This window comes from Oryctolagus cuniculus, chromosome 7, assembly GCF_051225735.1.
Source record: "Oryctolagus cuniculus isolate XC-2025 breed Fujian yellow rabbit chromosome 7, ASM5122573v1, whole genome shotgun sequence".
NCBI lineage: Eukaryota > Metazoa > Chordata > Mammalia > Lagomorpha > Leporidae > Oryctolagus > Oryctolagus cuniculus.
In genome coordinates this window covers 21734576-21761283 of record NC_142873.1, presented here as the reverse complement: position 1 = coordinate 21761283, position 26708 = coordinate 21734576, and the positions used below count along the sequence as shown (strand labels likewise).

Genomic DNA, 26708 nt, shown 5'->3' with positions numbered 1-26708 from the left:
AGACACGAAAGACAACCAAGAAAACAGGCTGGAGTTAAAAATTTAAATCAAGTAAAAGGAGTTCAAGCTAACTAATGAAAGTAAATATACTGAGGAATTGGTAAATTCATATATATAGAATTCTTATGTTTAATCCCTACAAAGATATCTCATTTTAAACATAACACAATCCATACTGCTTCTGTTAATTACAAGGCCTACCTGATCTAGCCTTTGTTCACTTTGATGTTGTCTCTATCCACCCAGTGGACTGCCATGGTCCAGGTACAATGACTAGCTGTCAGTTCATGAATCAAATGAAGCTCATTTCTCAAGGCCTGTGTAGTAGCTGTTCCTCTGCCTAGAATATTTTTCCTCTGATCTTGCAAGGCAAGTTCCTTGCTATTAAGCTTTCCAACATAGGAAGTATATATGGTTATATCTCACAGGATTACTGAGTTTAAAATTTCAGGCAAGGTTAGCATACTTCTGCATAGCCATGAAAATGTTAGACTCATGACTAGTCCTTTAGCAACGACAGAGAACCCTAAAATTATTTTCTGATAGAAATCTTGGCATTGTTAACAGATAACCCTCCTTTTTTAAACATTTCTTTACACTAAAACCTATGGTTTTGTTGGATGTTTGAGTTTTCACAGAAACATGTCAATCTTACTTGCCTAACCAATTATCAGAGCACATTACTCTGTAACATGGTGTAAACTCAATATATAATATTATTCTCACAATTTGAGCGTTTAATAAGACCTAAAGGGGCTGGCAGTGGCATATATAAGCTTCCAACTGCGGTGCCAGCATTCCATATTGATGCCAGTTTGAGTCCCAGCTGCTCTTCTTCCCATCCAGCTCTCTGGCTAATGGCCTGGGAAAGCAATGCAAGATGGCCCAAGTGCTTGGGCACTTGCACCCACATGGGAGACTCAAAGAAGCTCATGGCTCCTGGCTTCAGATTGGCCTAGCTCCAGCCCTTGTGGCCATCTGGGGAGTAAACCAGTGGATGGAAGACCTTTCTGTCTCTCTCCCTCTCTCTCTGTCTGTAACTCTACATCTCAAATACATAAATAAAATATTTTAATAGAAAAGAGCTAAAATAATATTTTTGTAAAACAATTGAAATACAAATGGAAGAATGCTATATGATTGCAATTAGTCTTATTTAACTCTCATGACATTTATTGAAAATTGTTCCATTTTAAAAACATAAAATGTTAAGTACCTTCTGTCATGACACACAATTGCAATAGCAAGAAATATTTATGAAAGACTTAATTACGGCAGCAATGCATTCAATATGCAAGATCCTCTTACATCCTCAGAATATGGTCAGAAAGCTCCGTAGTTAAATTGCATTATTTAAAATCTCCAAGTAACAGAATTTATTCAATTGGGCTTCTATGGGCTGAGTTTACAGGTTTTGTCTCTATGCTAAAAAGAAACTACTTTAAGCCCACTTTTCACTACAATATGTAGTGTCAACTTATCCTATAGTCTTAATATCAAGTGGATTCTTGCTACTTGAGGGCACTTCAAAAAGTTTATGGAGAAGCAGGCATTTGGCCCAGAAGTTAAAGATGCATGTATTCCACATTAGGCTGCCTGGGTTCTGGCTCCTGAGTCGAGCTTTCTGGTAATGCAGATCCTTGGGGACAGTAGTGATGGAGTAGCTCCCATCTTCAGCCATGGAAAACATACACCCCCAATGGCCAAGGCTGGACACAAAGCTGGGAGCCAGGAACTCAATCCAAGTCTCAGCAGGGGTGGTCATTAGCACTCACTTGAGCCATTCCCTCTGATTCCCGTAACAGAAAGCTGGAATCAGGAGAAGAGCAAGGCACTGAACCCTGACATGCGACATAGGCAGGATAAACAGCATCTTAACAGCTGGGGTAAATGCCTTTCCCAGAGCAAAAAAAATTCTTCCATCTAGGTTTGGTGCTTTCAAAATATGCATTTCACATGAACATTTGAAGATCCTTTATACATACCGTGAATCCGATAAGTGTTCCTATATCCCTCCTTGTACCACAACGCTTGGGGCCAAACATGCATTTACATTTAGTCATAGTTATACCACTATCTTCATTTTTATCCCACATATATATTTCTTTTAGCGATATTACCTTATTTACTCTAGTTTTATTTTATCCTATAGTTCATGTATTTTTATGAGTCTCCAAAATTCCATTCTGGAAGGCATAGCACCAAAAATTTTGGTATCTTTTAGCTTTGGATTGCCAGCATGAAATTTTCACCATATACATGATAAATGATCTTACCACAGTTCATATAGTAAATTATTTTACAAACTGATATATGATAGCTGGCATATACATGAAGGTATATACTACCAGAACACAGTTATCAGTACAAAGTAGCACTTCCATTAAGTGATAAAATTTTAACATTAAAATCATATTCACTTAAAATTTTGTATGCTGTTTACTTAGCTCTAAAGCGTAACTGAAGGACCAGCATTGTCGCAAAGTGGATAAAGCCATTGCCTATGAAGCCATGATCCCATATGAGCACTAGTTTGTGTCCCAGCTGCTCCATTTCTAATCCAGCTCCTTTCTAATGGCCTAGGAAAAGCAGCAGAAGATGGCCCAAGTACTTGGTCCATGCACCCATGTGGAAGACCTAAATGAAGCTCCTGGATCCTAGCTTCAGATCCTAGCCCACGCCATTGCTGCAATCTGGGGAGTGAAGCAATGGATGGAAGAGATCTTTCTCCTTCTAATTCTTTCAAATAAATAAATCTTAAAATAAATAAGTAAAGAAAGCAAGACTGAATATACAAAGTGAAATAAAATGCAGATCCTTAGGGCCAGCGTTGTGGCACAGTAGATTAAGCCTCCATCTGCGGCACCAGTTCAAGTCCCAGCTGCTCCACTTCCGATCCAGCTCCTTGCAAATGTGATTGGGAAAGCAGTGGAAGATGGCCCAAGTGCTTGGGCCCCTACATCAACATGGGAGACCCAGAGGAAGCTCCTGGCTCTTTGGTTTTGGCATGGCCCAGCCCTGTCTATTATGGCCCTTTAGGGAATGAGCCAGCAGATAGAAGATCTCTCTATATATTTCTCCCTCTCTCTGTAACTCTGCCTCTCAGATCAATAAATTAAGCTTTAAAAAAAAAATTCAGATGCTCTTTCTCTTTCTCCCCCCCCCCAACAAAACTGTTTTAGTCAGCAACATGCTATTATACCACCCAGAATAAATCAACTATGATGATTTTATGAACTTACTGAAGTAAATCACTACGTAAATAACCCTGATAGTTAGTGCGCATGAATATTCTTTTTCTCCCAGATTTTATACTGTGCTATCCAAAACATTCTTTAAGTTTTATAGCTCTTATTTATTGGCTTAAATACAATTTCAAATACTAGTTTTGCTTATCTAAAGGTTATATATAGGGGCCAGAGCTGTGGCACAGAAGGTTAATCTTTCATCTGAGGCACCAGCATCCCACATGGGCACCAGTTCCAGTCCCAGCTGCCCCTCTTCCAGACCAGCTCTCTGCTATGGCCTGGGAAAGCAGTAGAAGATGGTCCAAGTCCTTGGGCTCCTGCCCAAGGAAGAAGCACCTAGCTCCTGGCTTTGGATCAGCTCAGCTCTGGCCGTTGTGACCATTTGGGGAGTGAACCAACAGAAGGAAGACCTTTCTCTCTATCTCTCCCTCTCACTGTCTGTAACTCTAACTCTCAAATAAAATAAATAAAATCTTTAAAAATAAATAAAACATATATATTTATATGAATTGAATATGATTGAATAGGTGGACACAAAAGAATTTTAAAGGAAGATAAAATTATGGTAATAAACAAAGGTAAAAGGCAATAATCATGTAGTCTAACTGTATTTGAAATTACTTTTAGTAAAGTCAGAGTTAGCTATATTTATATTTCATAATCCTGCAACAAAAGATGGGCAAAAAGCTTTTACCAACATTGCCACAAAACAAGTAAAAGCCAACAACCATATAACTAAAAGGTATCAATAAAGAAAAGATTGAATAAATCAGAGAGACTTTTGCAGTGAGAGTGGAAATTCAATTATTCACCAAAGGAGAAAAAAGATCCCAGAACATACATGCTCACTGGAAATCCATATATTAAAAGAGAAGATCCCTGTATAACCATAGTTATAATTTTCTATGTAACATACAATGCAAACATTTACACATCTTCACTAAATTATAAAATATAAAGCAGGAAAGGAAGAAAAAAACACAACTGATTATAATCAAGATAGATAAATCATGAAGAAACATTAACAGATATTTCTATCATGATTAACTGGGCTATGCAACTTAAAAAACTTCACAAGCTTTGGGTGTTCCTATTAATGTACATCCTGAAATAACACCTGAATAAATCATCTTCTAATTCTCCAACTTAGTGGTTTTCAACAAATGAGACTACCTTAGAGCATATATCAGAAATATTGTATACTCAGTATTTCTATCTGTGGCGGTTACCTGAGGTCTTTCTAAAGTGAATATAAAACACAAACTGTCTTTGAATTTCTGAGAATGAACATCTTGTAATTAAATTCAATGAAACTACTGATAATAGGTGTTCCCCTGCCCCCAAAGATCTCTGTATGACAGATTTCTCAGATTATCAAGATTATGTAATACTATCATTTACTACAAGTAGAACACACTCAGAGAATTTAAAACATTTACTTTAAACACATATAACAAAAAAAGCAGAAAAATACACTTGCAAATTTATATCTTTCCATCTAAGTCTTTAAAGATGTAGTAAACTTACATCTTTCAGGAGCTTGGTCAATATGTTCTGGACAAAGAAGGAAGAAATGACTGAAATCCTGAAAGGTGCCAGCTCCTGCAGCACATGGATAATGGTATATCTGGGTACACTTCTCTTCACAGCATTTGATAGTGGCTCCAAGATGCTTGCAAAATGCACATCGCTGAAAGAGGGAAAGGTATTGAAATCTCTTTACCAAACCTTGAAAAGCAAGAGTCAAATATAAGGACATTAAGGTACAAGAAAACTTCATACATTACTAGTAAGATAATCTGAACCCACAAAATAGCAAATGAAGGATCAGTTAAAAATAATAAAACCTAAGGTACTCACTCTGACCTTGGTCCTTCCATTAAGTCAGCATTTCATTTTTTTTTTTCATATGTGCTTAGTCAAATACACACAACTACAGATTTTAAGGTGTGGGATTCTAAAGGCAAATTCTAGTTAAGGTTTATTTTACCAGTTTTTATACCCCACCAAAACAAGTAGGTGGCATTATTTGTATCCTGATTAAAAATCAATATGAGGGGGCTGGCACTGTGGCATAGTGGGTAAAGCTGCCACCTGCAGAGCTGGCATCCTATATGGATGCCAGTGTGAAACCTGGCTGCTCCACTTCTGATCCAGCTCTCTGCTATGGCCTGGGAGAGCAGTGGAAGGTGGCCCAAGTCCTTGGGCCCCTGCACCCGCGTGAAGAAACTCCTGGCTCCTGGCTTCGGACTGGCACAGCTCCAGCTGTTGAGGCCAACTGGGGAGTGAACCAGTGGATGGAAGAACCCCACCCCCACCCCATTGCCTCTCCTTCTCTGTGTGTAACTCTTTCAAATAAATCAATAAATATATTTAGAAAAAAAAAAAACAACAACATATTTTCACACAGAAATTAGTTTCAAATTTATTTACAAAAGTTGGGAATCTGAAGAAAAGCCATCTGGGCACTGCTTCACAGCACTTCAGCCCGGCTCCACCTGGGTGTGTGTGTGTGTGTGTGTGTGTGCGCAAAGAAATACGCCCAACATAGAGGAAATCTAAGACAAATGAATGCAAAAGAAGTCAATGTAGATTATTAAAATGTTATATATACTTATTCGCCATTTCTTAGAATGATTAATGAACTTTTCCTCATCCTCCCAAGCCTATTTGGGCACCATTTTCCTTGTAGATGCTCTGCTGTGTGGTCATACACTATAAAGTCTTTTTCTGCATGCAACAACTATGTGTGCATCTTTTTTAAAAGAATTCTTTATTTAAAAGAAGAGTGACAGAGAGGGGGAGGAGGAGAGACAGTAAGGAAAAGCAAGAACATGTCCATCTATGAGGTCACTCTCCAATAGACTGCTAACATTAATTTGAATATCTTCATTTATTAATACAATGATTCTACATTCTGCTAATCAATCAGGGAATACTAGAGTTGTTGAACTATTATTTCCTATATTTAATTTGTATATTTACATAAGATACCACATACTAGGAAACTCATTAACCTTATCATCAGTACACTGTACTGAGAAAAATATAAGAAAATGACACTAATTCTATGTTCCACACATTTTAAGTACAAACTATCTAGTTAACTTATAAATACGAGTTATATTTGTGACATTTATATTTCATATAATGTTCACAAGTCCACAGGCTAATACAAATTTCAGTTCCACTTTTGTATTCAGGGGTGTTACTGCATTAAAGATGGTAAATAAAAAAATAAAGTTTTTCCCTTCATTGATAAAGTATAATAATCATCTTTTTCAAAATGGATTGTATGTTCATACTACAACTTCACAAGGTATCTAAATATGTTTAGCATGTTATCAGAACCTAGAATTAACCATAACAATAATACCTCAGTGATCAGTCTCCTGCTGCAAAGGCTAAGAAAATGTCAAAGGAAGAAAGTACAACCAATCCACTGAAAAATTTTCATAGTAACTCATCAATGTAACAAAAGTAATCCTGCTTAAACTAAGACCTCGAATCTCTTATTTTGAAACCATGAGTCAAACTAGAATCTTTCTACACTAAAAATATCTTTGGCAAATAAAATGAATTTTATATAAGTTTTATATATGGAAAAGTAAATTGATTCATTTCCCAATACCTATGTTACTCTGAAAACACCAATATGATCTCCTAATCACACCTACAATGAAAAACATTACATGACATTAGCTAAACTACTATGGAAACTGCTGGGTATATTCAACATGCTAATTTTCAATATCATATGAAGATATCAAGGAATAATAGAAAGGCAGTAAAACATTAACTGTGTTTAAGTGAGCCTTCAATCAAATAGCTAATCAGTTAAAATCAAATAGCTAATAAAGGACATTTGGCACTGAAGGAAAACATATGCTATATACATAGGCTGCAATGCATTGTCCTAAACCAAATAAAAATTATTTGTCTAACTACAGAAAGTATCAAAGAATGAATTTCCACAGGGAACATGTGTAACATGAGCATGCTCATCTAACAGACATCAGAAATCCAAACTCGTAAACTAAAGAACAACTGCAAAACTAATTGACATTTGGGGAGGGGCAGATAAGTTAAACAGCTTTGTTTCAATAAATATTTCAAACTCCTGGTTAGCATTCATTCTTTTCTACTTCTTTTAATCAATGAGGAAAACAAAAGAGAAGAAGAAGGAGGGAGTATTGTTTTCATCTTCCAACATTAATCCTAACCCTAAACTTAAACAGAAACAACTGAGAGCTCAAGGACCAACTGTAAGAAAGGGGCCGAGGAAATTTCAAAACTTTTATTTAATTATACTGAGGTAGAGAAGACTTTCTCAAAATAAATGTATAAAACTAAAGCCAACAAAATTTCAGAGATTAAAGTTGCATTATGAAACAACAACTTTCAAAACATGCAGAATATAATTAATATATACACTTTATACACACATACACATATACTTTCTCAGGTATATGTATGTGTAAATAACACACAGTCACACATACAAGTCAAAAATAAAAAACTAAGAAGGGAAAAAAAATTTCAGACAAATGCTACCCAAGAAATACAAGTGCAGCAATATAGCTATATAGATTGCAAGGAAAACTTATTCAATAAATAGCAATTAACAGGTGAAAAACTAATAATAAGGTTAATTTCTTCAATAGAAGAAATAGTCATTAAAGTATATATACCTGGGGATGCCGCCTGCATCCCCTACGGGTGCCAGTTCACATCCCAATTGCTCCACTTCCAATCCAACTTTCTGCTATGGCCTGCGAAGGCAGCAGAGGATGGCCCAAGTGGTTGGGCCTCTACACCCCTGTGGGGGAACCAAAAGAAGCTCCAGGATCATGGCTTCAGATCAGCCCAGCTCCAGCCATTACAGCCTTTCAAATAAATAAATAAATCTTTTGGGGGCCAGTGCTGTAGCATAATGGGTAAAGCCGCCGCCTGCAGTGCTGGCATTCTATATGGGAGGCCTGGCTGCTGCACTTCTGATCCAGCTCTCTGATTTGACCTGGGAAAGCAGCAGAAGATGGCCCAAGTCCTTGGGCCCCTGCACCTACGTGGGAGACCTGGATGAAGATCCTGGCTCCTGGCTTTGGATCAGCACATCTCCGGCTGTTGCGGCCAACTGTGGAGTGAACCAGTGGTTGGAAGACCTCTCTCTCTCTGCCTCTTTCTCTGTGTAACTCTGACTGACTTTCAAATAAATAAATAAATAAATAAATCTTTAAAAAAAATCCTTTTAAAAATAAAGTGGTTGTACTTCAAAAAACATCTTTGATATATATAAAGTAAAGCTGAGTAAAAATACAAGCATGGATTAACATGAATTTCAATTCAAGAAATAAAGATTTAGTGGCCGGCGCCGTGGCTCAATAGGTTAATCATCTGCCTTGCGGCGCTGGCACACTGGGTTCTAGTCCCGGTCGGGGCGCCGGATTCTGTCCTGGTTGCCCCTCTTCCAGGCCAGCTCTCTGCTATGGCCCAGGAGTACAGTAGAGGATGGCCCAAGTCCTTGGGCCCTGCACCCTATGGGAGACCAGGAGAAGCACCTGGCTCCTGGCTTCGGATCAGCGCGGTGCCAGCTGTAGCGCGCCAGCCGCGGCAGCCATTGGAGGGTGAACCAACGGCAAAGGAAGACCTTTCTGTCTGTCTCTCTCTCTCTCACTGTCCACTCTGCCTGTCAAAAATAGAAAAAAAAATAAAATAAAAAAAAGAAATAAAGATTTAAAAACTTGAAGTAATAAATCTTTTGATGACTAATTTTTTTGTTGTTGTTGTTCACTTTAAACACACATTTCTGATTAAAACATTTGCTAAAAAATATTTGTACAGCAAAATGGAGACTTCTAGGAGTAGAATTTTTCTTCTTCCAATATTTTTCCTTTCTGATACATATACCTCACTGCTATTACAGCCATCTTTCTAAAGGAAATCCTGATACATTCTAGATCAGATGAAAACTCAATATGGCACTTATGACAGGCAGAATTCTAAAATGTTTCCATACTACCAACCCCTCAAGCTTTCTCAACTAATCCAGTGACTGGGAATATGATGAAATATTATGTCAGATGTTATGCTGGGTCACATGGCAAAGAAATTTTGCAGAAGCAATTAAGATACCCAATCAATTGACTTACAATCAAATGGGATTTGCCTTAATCACACAATCCCTTCAAAACAGAGCATTTTTTTATTACTACTAGTAAAAGGAAAACTCAAAGAAACTCCCAGCAAGTGAAAAATTCAATACAGTGTCGCTGTATTGGGGAAAAAAATGAAGCCAAAAGCAAGAACCAGAGAGCTGAGAGCAACCCAGGTCATGACCAGTGAGAAAGCAGGAACCTAATCCATACAACTGCATAGAGCTAAATCTCTCCACATCTGATGGGCTCAGAAGTGAATCTGGAAAGGGTGGCAGGGTAGATGCACATACTTGAGCTGGAATTTCTGCCACTCCGCTTTCCCAAGATGCACCTGGGACCAGGAAGGAGGAGATTCCATGATAGCCATGTGAAAGTTAAACTTCAAGCAGAGGCTCCAAGGAAATCCCATGCTTAGAGATGCTTATTTCCTCTCTGACTGCCTCTTCTCAAAGGAGGTCAATTCTCTGACCCACTCATGGCAGGTATCACAGTGTGGGTGGCCCACTCACTAGAGAATATATGTTCACTCTCTCTCTCTCTCTCTCTTTTAAATAAACCCTGCCCTCTCTTATGCTCTGTACTCATGCCTCTGTTTTTAATTCTTACCTCTGTGGGGGCAAGAAGTTGGAATAAAGTTTAAAATACATGAGATTTCAACAGACGCATCTCTTGAAACACAATGATTTGAATTTTGTGAGGCCTTAGACAGAGAGCACAGTTGAGCCTGAGCAGACTTTCGACCAAACAGAGAAAAAAAGCTTTAAGGTTTATGTTAATTTGTTAAACAAAAGATAACAAATAGAACATTTCAGGCCTCTCCAATGCTTTGGTCTCTGCCAAATCATTATTACATTCTTAAGAATCTGTTTTTTAAAATCATACTTACATTTCACAATGTGTTAACACTATGAAGTGAAAAGAATAAGTATTTTAAAGTACTGCTTAGAAATAGGGGAGCAATCCTCAGAGAGATTTTCCTAAGACATCATTGGCGAGACAAGCATTCTCTTGCCCTCTATCAGCTCAGCTCTGGCTGCTTTGGTCATTTCAGAAGTGAACAGTGAATGGAAGACCACTCTCTCTGGTTCCCTCTCTCTATATATAACCGTCTTTCAAATAAATAAAATAAGTCTTTTAAAAAAAAAAAGACAATGTTCATTTTCATGAATTTTCTGAAGCCACTTCCTATAACTCTAATGACCAAACTAATTGTGTTTTCTACCAATCTAATAAACAGAAGTGATAACACACTCACAACACTGCTACTAAGATTAACAAAATAATCATCACAGCAGTATTATCGGTAAAAACATTAATACCATAAATTAACAAGATTGTTACAGCTTAGTTATGTATGATGGGCACTGACATATAACAAGCAACTCAAATATCCATTATATCAGTAGCAGATGCAAAGGATGATAGCAAAAAGCAATGATAGCATTAAATTTCATTCTTATCTACTAAGTCTGAATACTTAATACTGTGCAGTTACGGGTTACTTTTAAGCTGAAGCTTGCATTGTGGCACAGCTGGTTATGCTACAGCCTGAGATGCCAACACACCATATGAACACTGGTGAAAGTCCCAGCTGTACCAGTTAATCTTTTTTTTTTTTTTTTTAAGATTTTATCTATTTATTTGAGAGGTAGAGTTACAGAGAGTGAGAGGAAGAGACAGAGAGAAAGGTCGTCCTTCCGTTGGTTCACTCCCCAAATGGCTGCAACAGCTGGAGCTGCGCCAATCAGAAGCCAGGAGCCAGGAGCTTCCTCCGGGTCTCCCATGTGAGTGCAGGGGCCCAAGGACTTGCGCCATCCTCCACCGCTTTCCTAGGCCATAGCAGAGAGCTGGATTGGAACAGGAGCAGCCAGGACTAGAATCAGCACCCACATGGGATGCCATTGCCGCAGGCAGAGGATTAATCCACTGTGCCAAGGCACCGGCCCCTGTACCAGTTAATCTTACATTCACTGGGTCACTCCCCAAATGACTGCAATAGTCAGGGCTGGGCCAGATAAGCCATGAGCCAAGAGCTTCTTTCAGGTCTCCTACGTGGGTGGCAGAGGCCCAACGACTTGAACCATCTTTCACTGCTTTCCCAAGTACATTAGCAGGGAGCTGGATGGGAACTGCAGCAGCTGGGATATAACCCAGCACCCATTTAGTATACCTGCTCGCAACAGGAAAGGTCCCTAATCCACTTCCAATCCAGCTCCCTGCTTATGGGCCTGAAAAGTTAGTAGAAGATGGCCCAAAGACTTGGGCCCCTGCCTCCCATGTGGAAAACCCGGATGAAGTTCCAGACTCCTGGCTTCAGTCTGGCCCAGCCTCAACCATTGTGGCCATTTGAAGAATGAACCAGAGAATGGAAGGTCAATCTCTCTCTCTCTCTCTCCCCACCTCTCTGTGTATAACTCTGCCTTTCAAGTAAATAAATTTTTTTAAAAAAATAAATTGATGAAGCTATGCAAGGTTGATTAATTGGGGTTAAACGAGGATGTGTGGTTATGTCTTGGGTAGGACATTTTAAACTCTTCAAGTAACATTGCTGATAAAATAAAAATGTGTCACAAACTAGGCAAAAATGTATCTCTTAATAAATAAATTACTTCTAACAAGAAAATATAAAGGACTCTTACAACTCAGTAAGATGACGACAGCAAAATTAAACAAGGAAGGGGGAGTAAGAATAAAATATTTGAACAAAATCTTCACCAAAGATTTACAAATGGTAAATAAATGGGGCCAGCATTGTCCCATAGCTAGGTAAGCTTCCACTTGTGATATCAGCATCCTATATGGGTGCTGGTTCGATTCCCAGTTGCACCACTTCCAATCAAGTTCCCTGCTAGTGTGCCTAGGAAAGCAGTAGAAGATGGCAAAAGTCGTTGGACCCCTGCACTCATGGGGGAGACCTGGATGAAGCTCTTGGCTCCTGGCTTCAGATTGGCCCATTTCCAGCCACTGTGGCCATTTGGGGAGTGAACCAGTGGATAGAAGGTATCTCTGCCCCAGCTTCTCTCTCTTTAACTCTGCCTTTCATAAATACATACATAAATATTAAAAAAAAAACCTCATGCAGAAAAGTAAATTTGTTTATTAAGTGATAGTACAGTGGTTAACATCAGCTTTCCTAAAGATAAAATTCATCAAATATGAATAAAGTAGAAAAGCAAAACACTTGAAGTCACCTGTGAATAATCAAACAAAGGGAGGACTAGGAAGACAACTGACTTTCAGTGGAATATAACTAAGATTTATACTGAACAAATTTTAAGCTAAGGACACTTTCTAACATGCATGAAAGCAGAAAGTAGTATTAGATCTCAAAAAAGCAAAAAGACTAAATCTGACTGGTACCAGAAAAAATATTAAGTCCAAGAGTGGTAGGAAAGGATGGACTTGATGGGATCCTAGGAAAGAGGGAGCCACAGTTTTAAAGAATAAAAATTTGAATAACCCCTAAATTAATGTTACACCCCAAAATGTACATGCACAGATGAAATCTATGTAGGTCAAGAGAAAGCAACAACAGGACTGCTAGGAGAGCTAAACAGAGACTGCATGTGCTGCCAACAGCTAGAAACATAATTAAGTTAGGAACGTATATCCAGCCATAATAATGCCTCCCAGAACAAAATGAGACGTTGAAAATAAAAAAAATAGAATGCTCTATCTACAACCTATTATCTAAAATGTTGACCGTACAACAAAAAATATTAGACTTGTCCAAAAAAAAAAAAAAAAAAAACACAGAAAAATGGAACCTACAACAAAAAGAAAAAATATTCCATAGAAAATGACAAGATGAACAAAGAATTTAAAGCAGCTATTGAACACATGTTCAAATACAGGCCGAGCTGGTCACAACCAGATGTAGAATAATAAAAAAGATCTAAAAATTGTAAAATACAATCTAATGGAAGTCTATAACTGAAAGGTATAGTAATTTAAATGTAAATTTCAACGAATGAGCTTAATAAGAGCCTTAACATGAAAAAAGAAATGGTCATCTTAAAAATATATGAATAGAGTACCTATTCTGAGGAACATAAAGTAAAAATGTGCAAAAACAAAGATATAATGCCTCAGGATCTGTGGAACACTATCAAATATATAAACATGCATGTAATTAGAGTTACACAGGAATAGGAGAGGGAAATGTGATAGAAAAAAATACAGGTCAAACTTTTCACAAATTTGGTGAAAAATATCAACTTACAGTTCCAAGGAGCTCAGCAAACCCCAAGCAGGATGAATACAAAGAAAACCACACCTAGGCACATCATAGACTGCTGAAAACCAAAGATAAAGAAAAAATCCTGAAAGCAGCCAGAGGATATTAAAACATTACATACAAGGGAATAACAACACTATTGACATCTGATTTCTCATCAGAAATAATACAGGACAGGAAACAAGTCAAGAGCTTCCAATGCTGAAAGAAGCCAAATATCAACTCAGAACTTTATATTCAGAAGGAAAAAAGAGTCAAAAAAAAAAAAAAAAGGAATGCAGAGTTCCCCTTCCAGACTAGGCTGAAGAGACGGATTTTTCTATGAAGTACAGCTGCAAGACCTCGGGCACGATACATAAGACAAACAAAAGAAGACGAGAAAGAGATAGAAACGAAACACACACAGAATACAGATCATTTAAGACCTCAGTTCCCAAGGAACGAAAAGAGCAGTCTTTCTAACTCATTTATATAAGAAGCAGGAGCAAAGAAGCTTAAAACTCCAGAAATACCAAGAGGCACACACATATACAAATGCCGGTAAAATGAAAATGCCTGGTATATCTTCTAGTCAAAGGAATAAAAAAGTGACAAGCTAGTAAAACAAACACACACTCACAAATGAATAAATAATAACCAACCGATGTGAGCCAAACACCACAGAAAAATCCTAATCCGATATACCCACGGCAAAGTTTAAAAGGAGAACCTGGAATACATTATTCACCCTGGTGCCTAGAAAGTGTGGTAAGACAGAAGACCAGGTGGGAGCCAGGATACTGACACTCACTTGGGAGGTAAAAGGATACCTAGTTCCAGTGCCACAATATAGCAAAATCAGAGGATCCTGAAATTCAGCATTGATCTAGTGATTAGGTAGTATCCTTTCCCCTCTCAAGAGAAGACATCTACTGAAGAACCAGAACTTAAACTACTACCCATCAGCAAAGTACTGAGAAACAACTCAGCTAACAGCAGACTACTCATCTGAAGGAAGACATCCAAAAAAGTGGCAAATTTATCAGGTCCTAAGAGAACTGTCAACATAGAATTCTATAACCATCAAAGATATCCTTTCCTTTAGAATTTAAAAGAAAATCAAGAAACTGTCAAATGAGAACTAAAATTAGTCATGAGGCAATAACACACTAAAAGAATGATGAGAAAAATTCTTGAACCAGAAAGAAAAATGACATAGGTGGTAGAAATTCAAGTGCCTGAGCCATCATCACCAGCTGCCTTCAAGGGAATACAATGGCACAAAGCTAAGAACTGAACACAGGTACTCTGATGTAGAACATGAGTATCTTAACTGCAAACCAAAGGCGCACCACCCCAACTTATCTTTTAGTTCTACTTCTTCACAAACTTTTTGAAGTACCCAAGTATCCTTCTATGTAATGAACCGGAGCCTGTTGTATCTTTCAAATAGGTTTTCAACATGCAAAAGGGGCTACTCTCCTTCATTTTCCCCTATTTTTCTAGCTATTTTTAATTCCTTTTTGCTAATAAAATTCAAGATCATTTTTATCTTCTACCAATAACTACACTGTTTTACAATTGCTCCATTCTTTTATTAAATATGAAATATATCACATAGAAGAGTGCATTTATACAATTTAAAGAACTATAAAGAGAACATCTGGATAGGTTAAAAAATCTTGGTATACCCTAGAGTAGCTCTTCATATGACTATTGTTAGTATACGCCCTGCTTTCCATATGTAACCTCTATAGATAGTGTAGTGGCAATTAATCTCTTGCTTTTCTTTGTACACGAGTACTTCTAAAAGCTCATGGAAAATGCATACCGTAAAAAACTTATGCATGAATTTCAAAATGTTTGCATCAAAATAAGGGTATCCTTTATGTGTCCTCATATTTCTTACTAGCTACATATATATATCTCCAAGCAAAATTATTGTGTCTTACCTGTTTTAAATTGCACTTAGGGGCCATCGTGGTGGCGTAGTACCACCTCTGACACTGGCATCCTATTTGGGTGCAGGTTAAAGTCCCAGCTGTTCTACTTCTAATCCAGCTCCCTACTAATGGCCAGAGAAAAGCAGAGGAAAATAGCCCAAGTCTTTGGGCCCCTGCCACCTATGCGGGAGAATGGATAAAGCTCCAGGCTCCTGGCTTCCGCCTGGTCCAATGCTGATCAGGGACATCAGGGGAGAAGATCTCTTTATATTGTTCCCTCCCTCTCTATGACTCTTTCAAAATAAATAAAATAAATCTTTATAAATAAATAAATTGAATTTAGATAAAAGCATGCTTTCTAAATTCTTCTGGAATTTAGCTTCTATAACTCCATCTACATTTCTGGGTTTTTAACCACTTGATTTCTGTGGCTGTAGGGCAATCATTTTTATTTCTATATAGAATGCCTTTGAATGAATATTTATTATTTATAAACTTGCACTGCTTCCAATTTGCAACTATCATTAAACAAAAAAACTGCAGCAATACTTATTCCCAACATACACCTCATATTTTTAAATATTTAAATATCTAAATAAATATTTTCTACAGAGAAGTTCTCAAAGAGTGGTCCATAAACACCGAGGGAAGCAGGGAATGGAACCTCTTTGAAAGTATCCATGAAGCCAAAATTATTTTGAAAATTTGTTATTTGCCATTTATATCACATTCGTATTTGCACACAGTCCAAAAGCTATGGTGGGCAAGACTGCTGGTACTAGTCTAAGAATCAAGGTAGTGGCAAAAAAAAAAAAAAAAATCATACTAGAAGTTAATACATTCTCAACCGACTCTATACTTGAAGTAAAAATAATATGAGTTTCATTGAGAATACCATTGATGAAGCAGAACAAATTATTAATTTTTTTTTTGACAGAGTGGACAGTGAGAGAAAGAGACAGAGAGAAAGGTCTTCCTTTGCCGTTGGTTCACCCCCCAATGGCCGGCACACCGCGCACACACCGCACACACTGTGGCCGGCACACCGCGCTGATCAGGAGCCTGGTGCCAGGTGCTTCTCCTGGTCTCCCATGCGGGTGCAGGGCCCAAGGACTTGGGCCATCCTCCACTGCACTCCTGGGCCACAGAAGGGAGCTGGACTGAAAGAGGAGCAACCGGGACAGAATCTAACGCCCCGATCGGGACTAGAACCCGGGGTGCCAGCGCCGCAGGCAGAGGATTAGCCTAGTGAGCCGCAGCGCCGACCATGAATAAAGTTTTGATAATGCATTAGTACATATCTTTTCAATGTTTGTGTAAAAAAATGGAAAATAAAAAATAAAATGATTCTGCTGCACCAAATATGGAAGTTTTCTTGAGGAAAGGCACTTCTGAGATTTTCTGATTTTAAGCTGAGATAACTGATTTTTTCATGGACTATCATTCTTACACGGAAGAACAGATGAACACTGATTATTCAGACTACATCATCTCACAGACACTCTTTAATAATAAATAAAGTAGACCTATCACTCCAAGGGAAACAGAGTATTAGTTGCTATTAATAAAGCTTAGAACACTTACACTGCCCAATATGAATGAATGACCTTGACTGCTTCCTAACACTTAAGACTTCTGATGAAATCAGAAGAATATATACCAAATGTTGAATGCTGTTATTTATGAAACTGTGTCAGTGTGTGGAATGTTGGAAATAACTCAATGAACTAGTATTTTCCAAAGATCATTTAAAAATGGACTAAAAATTACACATGGGTAAAATATCCATTGAAATTTCAAGATAATCTAATGGATCACAATGTTAAAGACAGGAATGTAGATGTCATGTAGGGCAAAACCCTTAAGAAACAACCACTTTTCAAGTTTTGCTGCATCAAACTGGCACATTCATAATTCTAAAATGGATTTTCCTTTTCCTATATAAATATATACTATGTATATTTATAAGGTGGGATTTTCTTCATTTACGTCCATGAAATTTAACATGCTTGAACAAAAAAGCAGAATTAGACATGTTTCAATTAAATTAATTAAGAGTAGTATATAAATGTGTCTTGAGACCAAACACTTTGAGAACACTAGGTTATCAAGGTATATAAGAGGGGAACCACTGAGTCATAAGATAGATGTCTTATCAACTTTACCCAAAAATTACAATCTGCTTTCCCAAGTGAATGTTCCAATTCTCACTTGCTCTCATCAGCTGAGTAAGAGAACCCAATGATACAAATCCAGGCCAACACTTAATACATTTGGATGTAATTTTTCTTGATCTAGTATGCAATACTATCTAAATGTAGTTTCAAAATTCACATTTTATATTTACTGATGGGATTGTGTACCTTTGTCATGTGTTTATTTACTAGACCTTTGTATTGTCTCTTATTAACTGCATCAGTCGGCTGCACACTTCTCTATTATCACCTTTCTATTATCTCTCTTATCTTTCTTTTTCTATTCAAATTGTGTTGTATACTCTAGAGCCTATTCCTCTTATTATCCATGTTTGCATCTGTTGCACTTTTTCCTCTCTAACGCTTGTGTTTTTGCTCTTCCGGTATGTTTAACATGTTACTTTTGTAATGTAGTTTAATTCTATATTTTCTTTTATTGTCAGGGTTTTTTGTGTCTTAAGACTGCAAACATATCACATCCTCATTTTAAATTTTTATGATGTTATGTGGAAAGACAAAGTGCCCAAAGAACCTGAGAACATTTTCTTATTGTCTTTTCTTTTTCACTGTGTTCAATACTTTGATCTTATCTTCTAGGGTATCTAGTAATAGTAATTTATTGTTGAACTTTGTTTCTGAAAATTTGCAGACATTTTGAGGCACTAGATGAGGCAATTTTCCAACAGAGATATTTTTTATTCTGATAACACTTAGGCTAGAGAAGTCATTTAAATCCAATTTGCCCATGAGCTTAATTGAAGTTTAAATATTTGTGGCGAAAAGATTTTTTGTTTTGTTTTGTTTTGTGTAGCCTTATTCAAAAGGGCAAAGGGCTAGGTAGATATTTTAAATTCTGTGGGAGAAAGATATTATACATATATTTCTTGTTTTAACAAGAGTGATATTTTGAAAAGTTCATTGGTAGGTATTGTTCAAAATACAATGATAATTGAGTACAACTTTTAGTATCATAGATCTACTAATGAAGAAAAATAAAGGAATTGAGGAGGCCATACCATTTTATTTAACTGAATTCAAGTCCATTTTTCCATATCAACGAAATGAATTATATACTCCATTTGTTCATTGTAATGTATCTGAGATTCTATATATCCATATTTAAAAATGCTTTTCATGGGGTGTGGCTGTGGCACAGCGGGTTAACGCCCTGGCCTGAAGCACAGGCATCCCTGCTGCTCCACTTCCCATCCAGCTCTCTGCTGTGGCCTGGGAAGGCAGTACTTGGGCCGCTGCACCCACATGGGAGAACCTAAAGAAGTTCCTGGCTCCTGGCTTCAGACTGGGGCAGCTCTGGCTTTTGCAGCCAACTGGGGATTGAACCATCGGATGGAACACCACTCTCTCACTCTTTGCCACTCCTCTCTCTGCATAACTCTTTCAAATAAATAAATAAATCTTTAAAAAAATGCTTTTCACACAAAGATACTGTCAAGTACTGTTATCAGTATACAGGCATGCAATCTTAATCGAGGATATGCATGTCATTACATTGCAGAATCTTTTTTTTTTTTTTTTTTTTTTTTTTTTTTTTTTTTAATTTGAAAGGCAGAATTACAGCAAGAGAAGGTGAGACAGAGAGATCTGCCATCTGCTGATTCACTCCCCAGATGGCTGCAACAGCTGGGGCTGGTCCAGGATGAAACCAGGAGCTATATCCATGTCTCCCACATGGGTACAGGGGTCCAAGCACTTGGGCCATTTTCCACTGCTAGGCCAGGCACATTAGCAGGGAGCTGGACTGGAAGTGGAGCTGCCAGGATTAGAACCAGCACCGATATGGGATACTGGCATTGCAGGTATATGCTTAACACTCTATGACACAGTGCCGGACCCAGAATAATCATTTGAAATTAAAGGATAATAGAAGCTCAACTGCAGTTAAATGAATATTGAAATATGAAAATTACCTTTGCACTTGCTATGAGGTCTTAAAACTGCTACCATAACTCTGGTTTGAACTTATTTCAGCAGTAAATTTATATGGGAATGGAGATTAGTATTTTAACACACAAAGCAGTGTGCCATAGTTGTAAACCAAACACCATTCACTGTTATACAAATGATATTACCATAGTGTAAGTTTCATGTGTAAGTTATGTTTTATATTGTAATTTTAGGTTGAGTTTGTTAATAAATATTATCAAGCCTGCAGCAAAAGCTAACTTCCAAATATTTAGTGGTTGAAGGCTGTCTTCTCATTCAGAAAAATTTCAATTTACACTCTAAGCTCAAAAAATTGCAATAAAACTTTTACCACTTTTAAATCATTAAACTGCTATGCAGAAGATCAATTCCATATAGTAGCACCTAAGAGTGTACCTCACAAAAATTCATGGAATCTGATGAAGTTTACAAGACCAAATCAAATCATTACCAACATTAGTAGTTCAGAAACACATAACAGATTAAAATATCTTCTATAGGTACAAACATTTGGTGCAATGTTTGAACTGCTGCTTGGGGTATCCAGGTCCCATATCAGTGTGCCTGCTTCTCAGTCCTAGCTCTGTTCCCCAATTTCAGCTTCCCACTATGTCCATCCTAAGACTAGCAGGTGAAGTCTCAAGTAGCTGAGTTCCTGACACCCATATGAGAGATCTGGATTGAGTTCCAAGCTCCTGGCTTTGGCCTAGTCCACCTCCAGCTGTTATAAGCATATGAAGAGTAAATTAGCAGATGAGATCTTGAGCTCAATCTCTCTCTCCCTCCCTCTCCCCCTCTCTCTTTCCCTCCCTCCCTCCCTCTCCCCCTCTCTCTTTCCCTCCCTCCCTCCCTCTCCCCCTCTTCGTGCCTTACAAATACATTACATATATAAGTATGTGTAAAATGTTTAAGTTCCCTTCACTTTTAAATAAATAAATATTTTCTACAAAATGCCTGCTAATGAAGAATACAAGGAAAAATCAGTGGCTACCACAATCATCTACTAAAATCTTTTTCTGTTTTTAAACACTGTTATTTGTAACACATCTTAGCAGATTCTACTCCAGGCTATAATGATTTAGTGTGTTCTTTTTAATTTCTTATAGTTGTTTCACAAAGACAATTCCTAAAGATTAACCTTCAATCACGGCAAATTCACCATTGCCTGGAATAACTAACGACTGAACAGAATTGTTAACATCTACTGAATACTCAAAAGCCTAGGAAAATCATCAGAAATCATAAACCTAAATAAATTACATAGCTCCCAATAAACTTAACTTTTAGAGCAACTATTCATACTGAAAGACAAATAGCTTTTTTATTTTACTTTTTTTAAAAATTCATTTATTTGTAAGGAAGAGTTACAGAAAGAAGGGGACAGAGAGAGATCTTCAATCTACTCGTTCACTCCCCACATGACTGCCAACAACAGGACTGGCTGCGCAGAAGCCAGGAGCCAGGATTTTCTTCCAGGTCTCCCACATGGGTGCAGAGTCCCCAAACACTTGCACCATACTCTGCTGCCTTCCTGGGCTATGAATAGGTATGGGAAGTAGAGAGCCAGGACTTGAACCAGTACCTAAATGGGATGTCAGAGTCACAGACAGTGACTTAACATGCTATGCCCCATCACCAACCCAAAAGGCCAATAGTTTTAAAGAAATTTGTACATTTCTTTGCATGCTACAATTAAAACAATTTAATTAACTTACCACTTGCTTGTTTCTCAACTAGCAAATGAGCCATTCTGAATCTCACTTTTACTGTGGCCTCATTTTCATTTTTTACTTTTGTGAAGAAATTCTGTGCTGAGATTTTGCTTTAATTAATTTTCTCTCACTACTACATTCTTCTAAGTTGAAAGTGTTCACAGGAGCACTCTGGTAGTACTGACATACATTGTGTTTCTTAGCATAGCTATGGTGTTCCAGCATGATAAATATAATGCTTTTCCACATAATTTAATAACAACAAGATTTATTCCACTATGTCCCAAAAAAGCACTTTTCTCCTTTCAAATGGTAAACAAAAAAAGAAGAAGTAGTATACATGATGCCTGGGCAATACACATGGCACTGTGATTTCTAGAAGCTAAGCAGCAATTCAAAGACTATGAAATCTCTGCAGCAACAATTGGAATCTGTTCCTTGTACAACAAAAGTCACAGGCAATATGCAAATACATGGAAGTGGCTTGGTTCTAATTAAACTTTATTTCATAAGATTTTCTTATGCTATGGAATATTATTCTTTTAATTTTGTTTTCAATCATCTAAAATTGCAAAGCCCACTTTTAGTTCATGGGCCACATAATTAGGTGGAAAACTAGAATTGATCCAAACATGATAATTCGCTAACTCCTAGAACAGGCTTCAGGGTTCCAAATCAAAGTTTACAGCACCTAAATTCTCTTTTTGTCTTCCCAGCTCAGTAAGCTGTCAGAAATTCTTTTCAGCTTTTTAATCTCTCAGCTAGGTTTTTATGAACCAGAAATATTCCTCAAGAAGAAAAGAAAAGTGAATGTCAGGTTGACCTCTGCACAATCTTTCCCTCTGGGCTCTGACTCCTTGAAGTCCTTAAAACACTGCTAGTTTTCTAAGCCTTTAAGTATTTCTTTAAAAAATATTTTATATAGCTTTTCTAATTATTCCCAAGAAAAGTGCTAGTCTGATCCATATTTCTCTCCCATCAGTGGAGAAGGACGTAAGACTTGCACTACTGGCCGGCGCCGCGGCTCACTAGGCTAATCCTCCGCCTAGCGGCGCCGGCACAACCGGGTTCTAGTCCCGGTCGGGGCGCCGGATTCTGTCCCGGTTGCCCCTCTTCCAGGCCAGCTCTCTGCTGTGGCCAGGGAGTGCAGTGGAGGATGGCCCAGGTGCTTGGGCCCTGCACCCCATGGGAGACCAGGAAAAGCACCTGGTTCCTGGCTCCTGCCATCGGATCAGCGCGGTGCGCCGGCCGCAGCACGCCGGCCGCGGCAGCCATTGGAGGGTGAACCAACGGCAAAGGAAGACCTTTCTCTCTGTCTCTCTCTCTCTCTCACTTCCACTCTGCCTGTCAAAAAAAGACTTGCACTACCAAATATCAAGGCTTGGCATAAAGGTACAGTAACTATGACAGTATGATATTGTCACTAGAAAATATAAATATACAAATGAACTAAAACAGAGAACCTAGAAATAACTCAAATATATTGTGATTCTAATGAATGGGGAAAAATCATTTCAGTATTAAACAGTAAAACTAGTTCTGAACGTGAAAAAAATGAAACTAGGCCTCTATATCACAAAATACAGAAAAAATAATATCAAATACTTACTTCTTAGTATGTAACTTTAAAATGAAGTTTTGAAAAGTATTTTCAGGATTGGCACCATGGCTTACTTGGCTAACCCTCTGCCTGTGGCGCCAGCACCCCAACGTTCTAGTCACGGTTGGGGCACCAGATTCTGTCCCAGTTGCTCCTCTTCCAGTCCAGCTCTCTGCTGTGGCCCGGGAAGGCAGTGGAGAATGGCCCAAGTGCTTGGGTCCTGTACCCACATGGGAGACCAGGAGGAAGCACCTGGCTCCCGGCTTCGGATCGGCACAGCATGCCGGCCATGGCAGCCATTTGGGGGGTGAACCAATGGAAAAAGGAAGACCTTTCTCTCTCTCTCTCTCTCTCTCTAAACTCTGCCTGTCAATAAATAAATAAATAAATAAAACCAAAAGAAAAGTATTTTCAGGACACATTAGGAAATACTGAAAGTTTTTTGAAATTTTGGAGTAAATACAATGCCATGGTTGAAAATGTAGCAGTTTTTAAAGGGTATGCAATGAATAGTTACCTTGCATACAGCCACCCAAAATAAATTTCCTGGAGGCAAAGAAAAGAACCTCAAGTAACAATCAAAATATATTTTATGCATATAAGGTTACTAGAAAAAGTGTGTAGAAAAATAGAATTAAAAGATAATTTGAGGGGCCAGTGCAGTGGTGCAATGGGATAAAATACTGATCTGCTGTGCCAACATCCCATATGGGAACTGGTTCAAGTCCTGGCTGCTCCACTTCCTGCTAATGTGCCTGGGAAAGCAGTGGAGGATGGCCCAAGAGCTTGAGCCACCACACCCATGTGGGACACCCTGAAGAAGCTCCTGGCTTTGGCCTGGCCCAGCTGTGGTCATTGCGGCCATTTGGGGAACGAACCAGTGGATGGAAGGCTGACATCCCCCTCCCCGTCTCCTTCTCCCTCTCTAACTCTGCCTTTCAAAGAAATAAAATAAATCTTTTAAAAAAATGAAAAAAAAAAAAAAGATAATTCGAGGTGGATGTTTAGTCTAGCACATTAAGACACCTGTACCTCATATTATGGTGCCTTGGTTCAACACTTGGCTGTGCTCCTAACACCGAACTTCCTGCTAAGGCAGACCCTAAAAAGGTAGATGAAGAAATTGGGGCTGGCACTGTGGTGCAGTGGGTTAAAACTCTGCGTGTGGCACTAGCATCCCATATGGAAGTTGATTCTAGTCCCAGCTGCTCCTCTTCCGATCCAGCTCTCTGCTATAGCCTGGGAAAGCAGTAGAAGGTGGCCCAAGTGCTTGGGCCCTTGCAGCCTTCTGGGAGATGCGGAAGAGGCTCCTGGCTTCAGATCGGCGCAGTCATTAGGGCCATTTAGGAAGTGAACCAGCAGATGGAAGACCTCTCTCTAACTCTCACTGTCTGTTACTCTACCTTTCAAATAAATAAATAAAGTAAAATAAAGTAAAAAAGGGGTAGATGAAGTAATTGAAGTAACTGGGTTCCAGTCACCCACAAAGGAGACCTAGACTGGGTATCTGGTTCTCATCTCTGGCCCCTACTAGGGCTGTTGCAGCAGATAAGAGGTCGCTATGTGTGTCTGTCCTTCTGCCTCTCAAATAAATGATTTTAATTAAAAATAATTATGATTTTTTTTTGGGCAGCACCGTAGCACAGTGGGTTATGATACAAAAACTTTTGAAATAATTGACCATACTGCCTTTAAATCAATTAATGCAACCTATAGTACTATACTTACACTTCGTATAACTGAGCTGTGCCTATCCAAAGCCAGGAACCAGGAGATTCCTCCGTGTCTCCCACGCGGGTGCAGAGACCCAAGGATTTGAGCCATCTTGTACTGCTTTCCCAGGCCGTAGCAGAGAGCTGGATCGCAAGTGAAGCAGCCCATGTGGGATGCCGGCACTGCAGGCAGCAGCTTTACCCGCTGCACCCTGCAGCATAGGCCCCCTCCTGTACCTTTTACTGTGTGTGATACCTATCTGCTGCCCTTTATTCTCTGAACATTGACCAGAGTCAGTTTTCCAATTTCTTTTCTCCTCTTTGTTAACATTCCCCATTGGCTGGTTTTATGTGCATTCATTGATAGTAAGAAAACCCAGACATATATAGTCTAAAAGAGGCTACACAGGGTTTCTGGTTCAGCACAGCCAAAGCAAAACTCCTCAGTGTTACCACACACTCAGGCAAAAACATCTGGAACTCCTCCATATGATTCATACAGAATCAAACACTACTCTTTCTATCACTGTATTTCATCTTTACATTTACTCATACATTTATATTCATTGGCCTTTATTTAAAGAAGTAAGACTAAATCTGTCTGTCTTTGAGCAAATAGGAAATGCTACAATCAGATGTGTTAATGCTGCTCTTAACAAATTTTATTAATGGAATTCCTCAGTTTGGAAAGCAAAGCTAAGGAAACTTTCCATTCCTATTTCCTCAGTATTCTCCACCTTTTTCTCTCATTCACATATTTGACAGTTTTCAAAAACCCGCATACCCTCTGATTTCCAAAGTTTGTTCAAAGTTGACCCCACTGCCTAGAACCCATATGCTAATCTGCTGTAGCAGACACATCCTCTAAGCACCATATTAAATCTTTCCCATACCTAAATATTTTTAGGCAACCTTAGTTGACATGTTTCCAATAAAAGATTCTGTTAGACTACAAAACATCCACTAAACATCCATTTATCCTTCATCCTTCCAAAGAATTTTAAGAATTCTTTTTTTCAGATAACCACCCTCTTATATGGAGAATAAATCAGTAAGCACCACTCCCGGGCTTAGAGAAAAGCCATAACTGATCATGGTTGTTAAGGAATGCAACACTGGAGATAATTCTAGCTAATGAAATACTTGGAGAAATCTGTCCCAATCAGGAAAAGATTTACTACCTGGAAAGGATTTTTCTAAACTATAATAATAATTAGAGTTACAATTTGAGTTCTGAATGTTATCATGAGAGTATGAATTTACAAGTTTAAACTCCTGCCTGCCATCTTTTTGACCAGAGAAGAAACTGGACTGAAGAGATCAATATGTATGGATGCACAGAGAAAAATGGTAAGGATCTAACAATGTGGTATCAAGAAGCTACTGAACTTGGGCCGGCGCCGTGGCTCATTAGGCTAATCCTCCGCCTTGCGGCGCCGGCACAACCGGGTTCTAGTCCTGGTCGGGGCACCGGATTCTGTCCCGGTTGCCCCTCTTCCAGGCCAGCTCTCTGCTGTGGCCAGGGAGTACAGTGGAGGATGGCCCAAGTCCTTGGGCCCTGCACCCGCATGGGAGACCAGGAGAAGCACCTGGCTCCTGCCATCGGATCAGCATGGTGCGCCGGCCGCAGTGTGCCGGCCGCGGCGGCCACTGGAGGGTGAACCAACGGCAAAAGGAAGACATTTCTCTCTGTCTCTCTCTCTCACTGTCCACTCTGCCTGTAAAAAAAAAAAAAAAAAAAAAAAAAAAAAGAGAGAGAGAGAGAGAGAGAAAGAAGCTACTGAACTTAACTCCTGGTTTTCTACTGTGAAATAAACTTCATAGTTCAGTGGGTCTACTTACGTAATACTTCTAATTCTGGCCAAGATGGAGTGACAGAGACCAGATTTAACCTCATCTCTGAAACAGCCAATATGACAAACACAGGAAAAATGCTTTTCAAAAAGGTGAACATCAGAGGAAAAAGGACAGTGTCTCCTGAAC

The 26708-nt window shown here is 38.6% G+C and overlaps 1 protein-coding gene across 35 annotated transcripts in view; it reads right to left on the bottom strand.

Annotated features, from left to right (window-relative positions):
- The window catches only part of KMT2C (lysine methyltransferase 2C), a 291237-nt gene that overhangs the window by 140684 nt on the left and 123845 nt on the right, over window positions 1-26708 (bottom strand). For all 35 annotated transcript variants that reach the window (XM_070077273.2, XM_070077277.2, XM_070077274.2 and 32 more), the window contains one exon: window positions 4776-4938. In XM_070077273.2, coding sequence (XP_069933374.2) covers window positions 4776-4938 — 163 coding nt within the window. The remainder of the gene's footprint in view (window positions 1-4775; window positions 4939-26708) is intronic.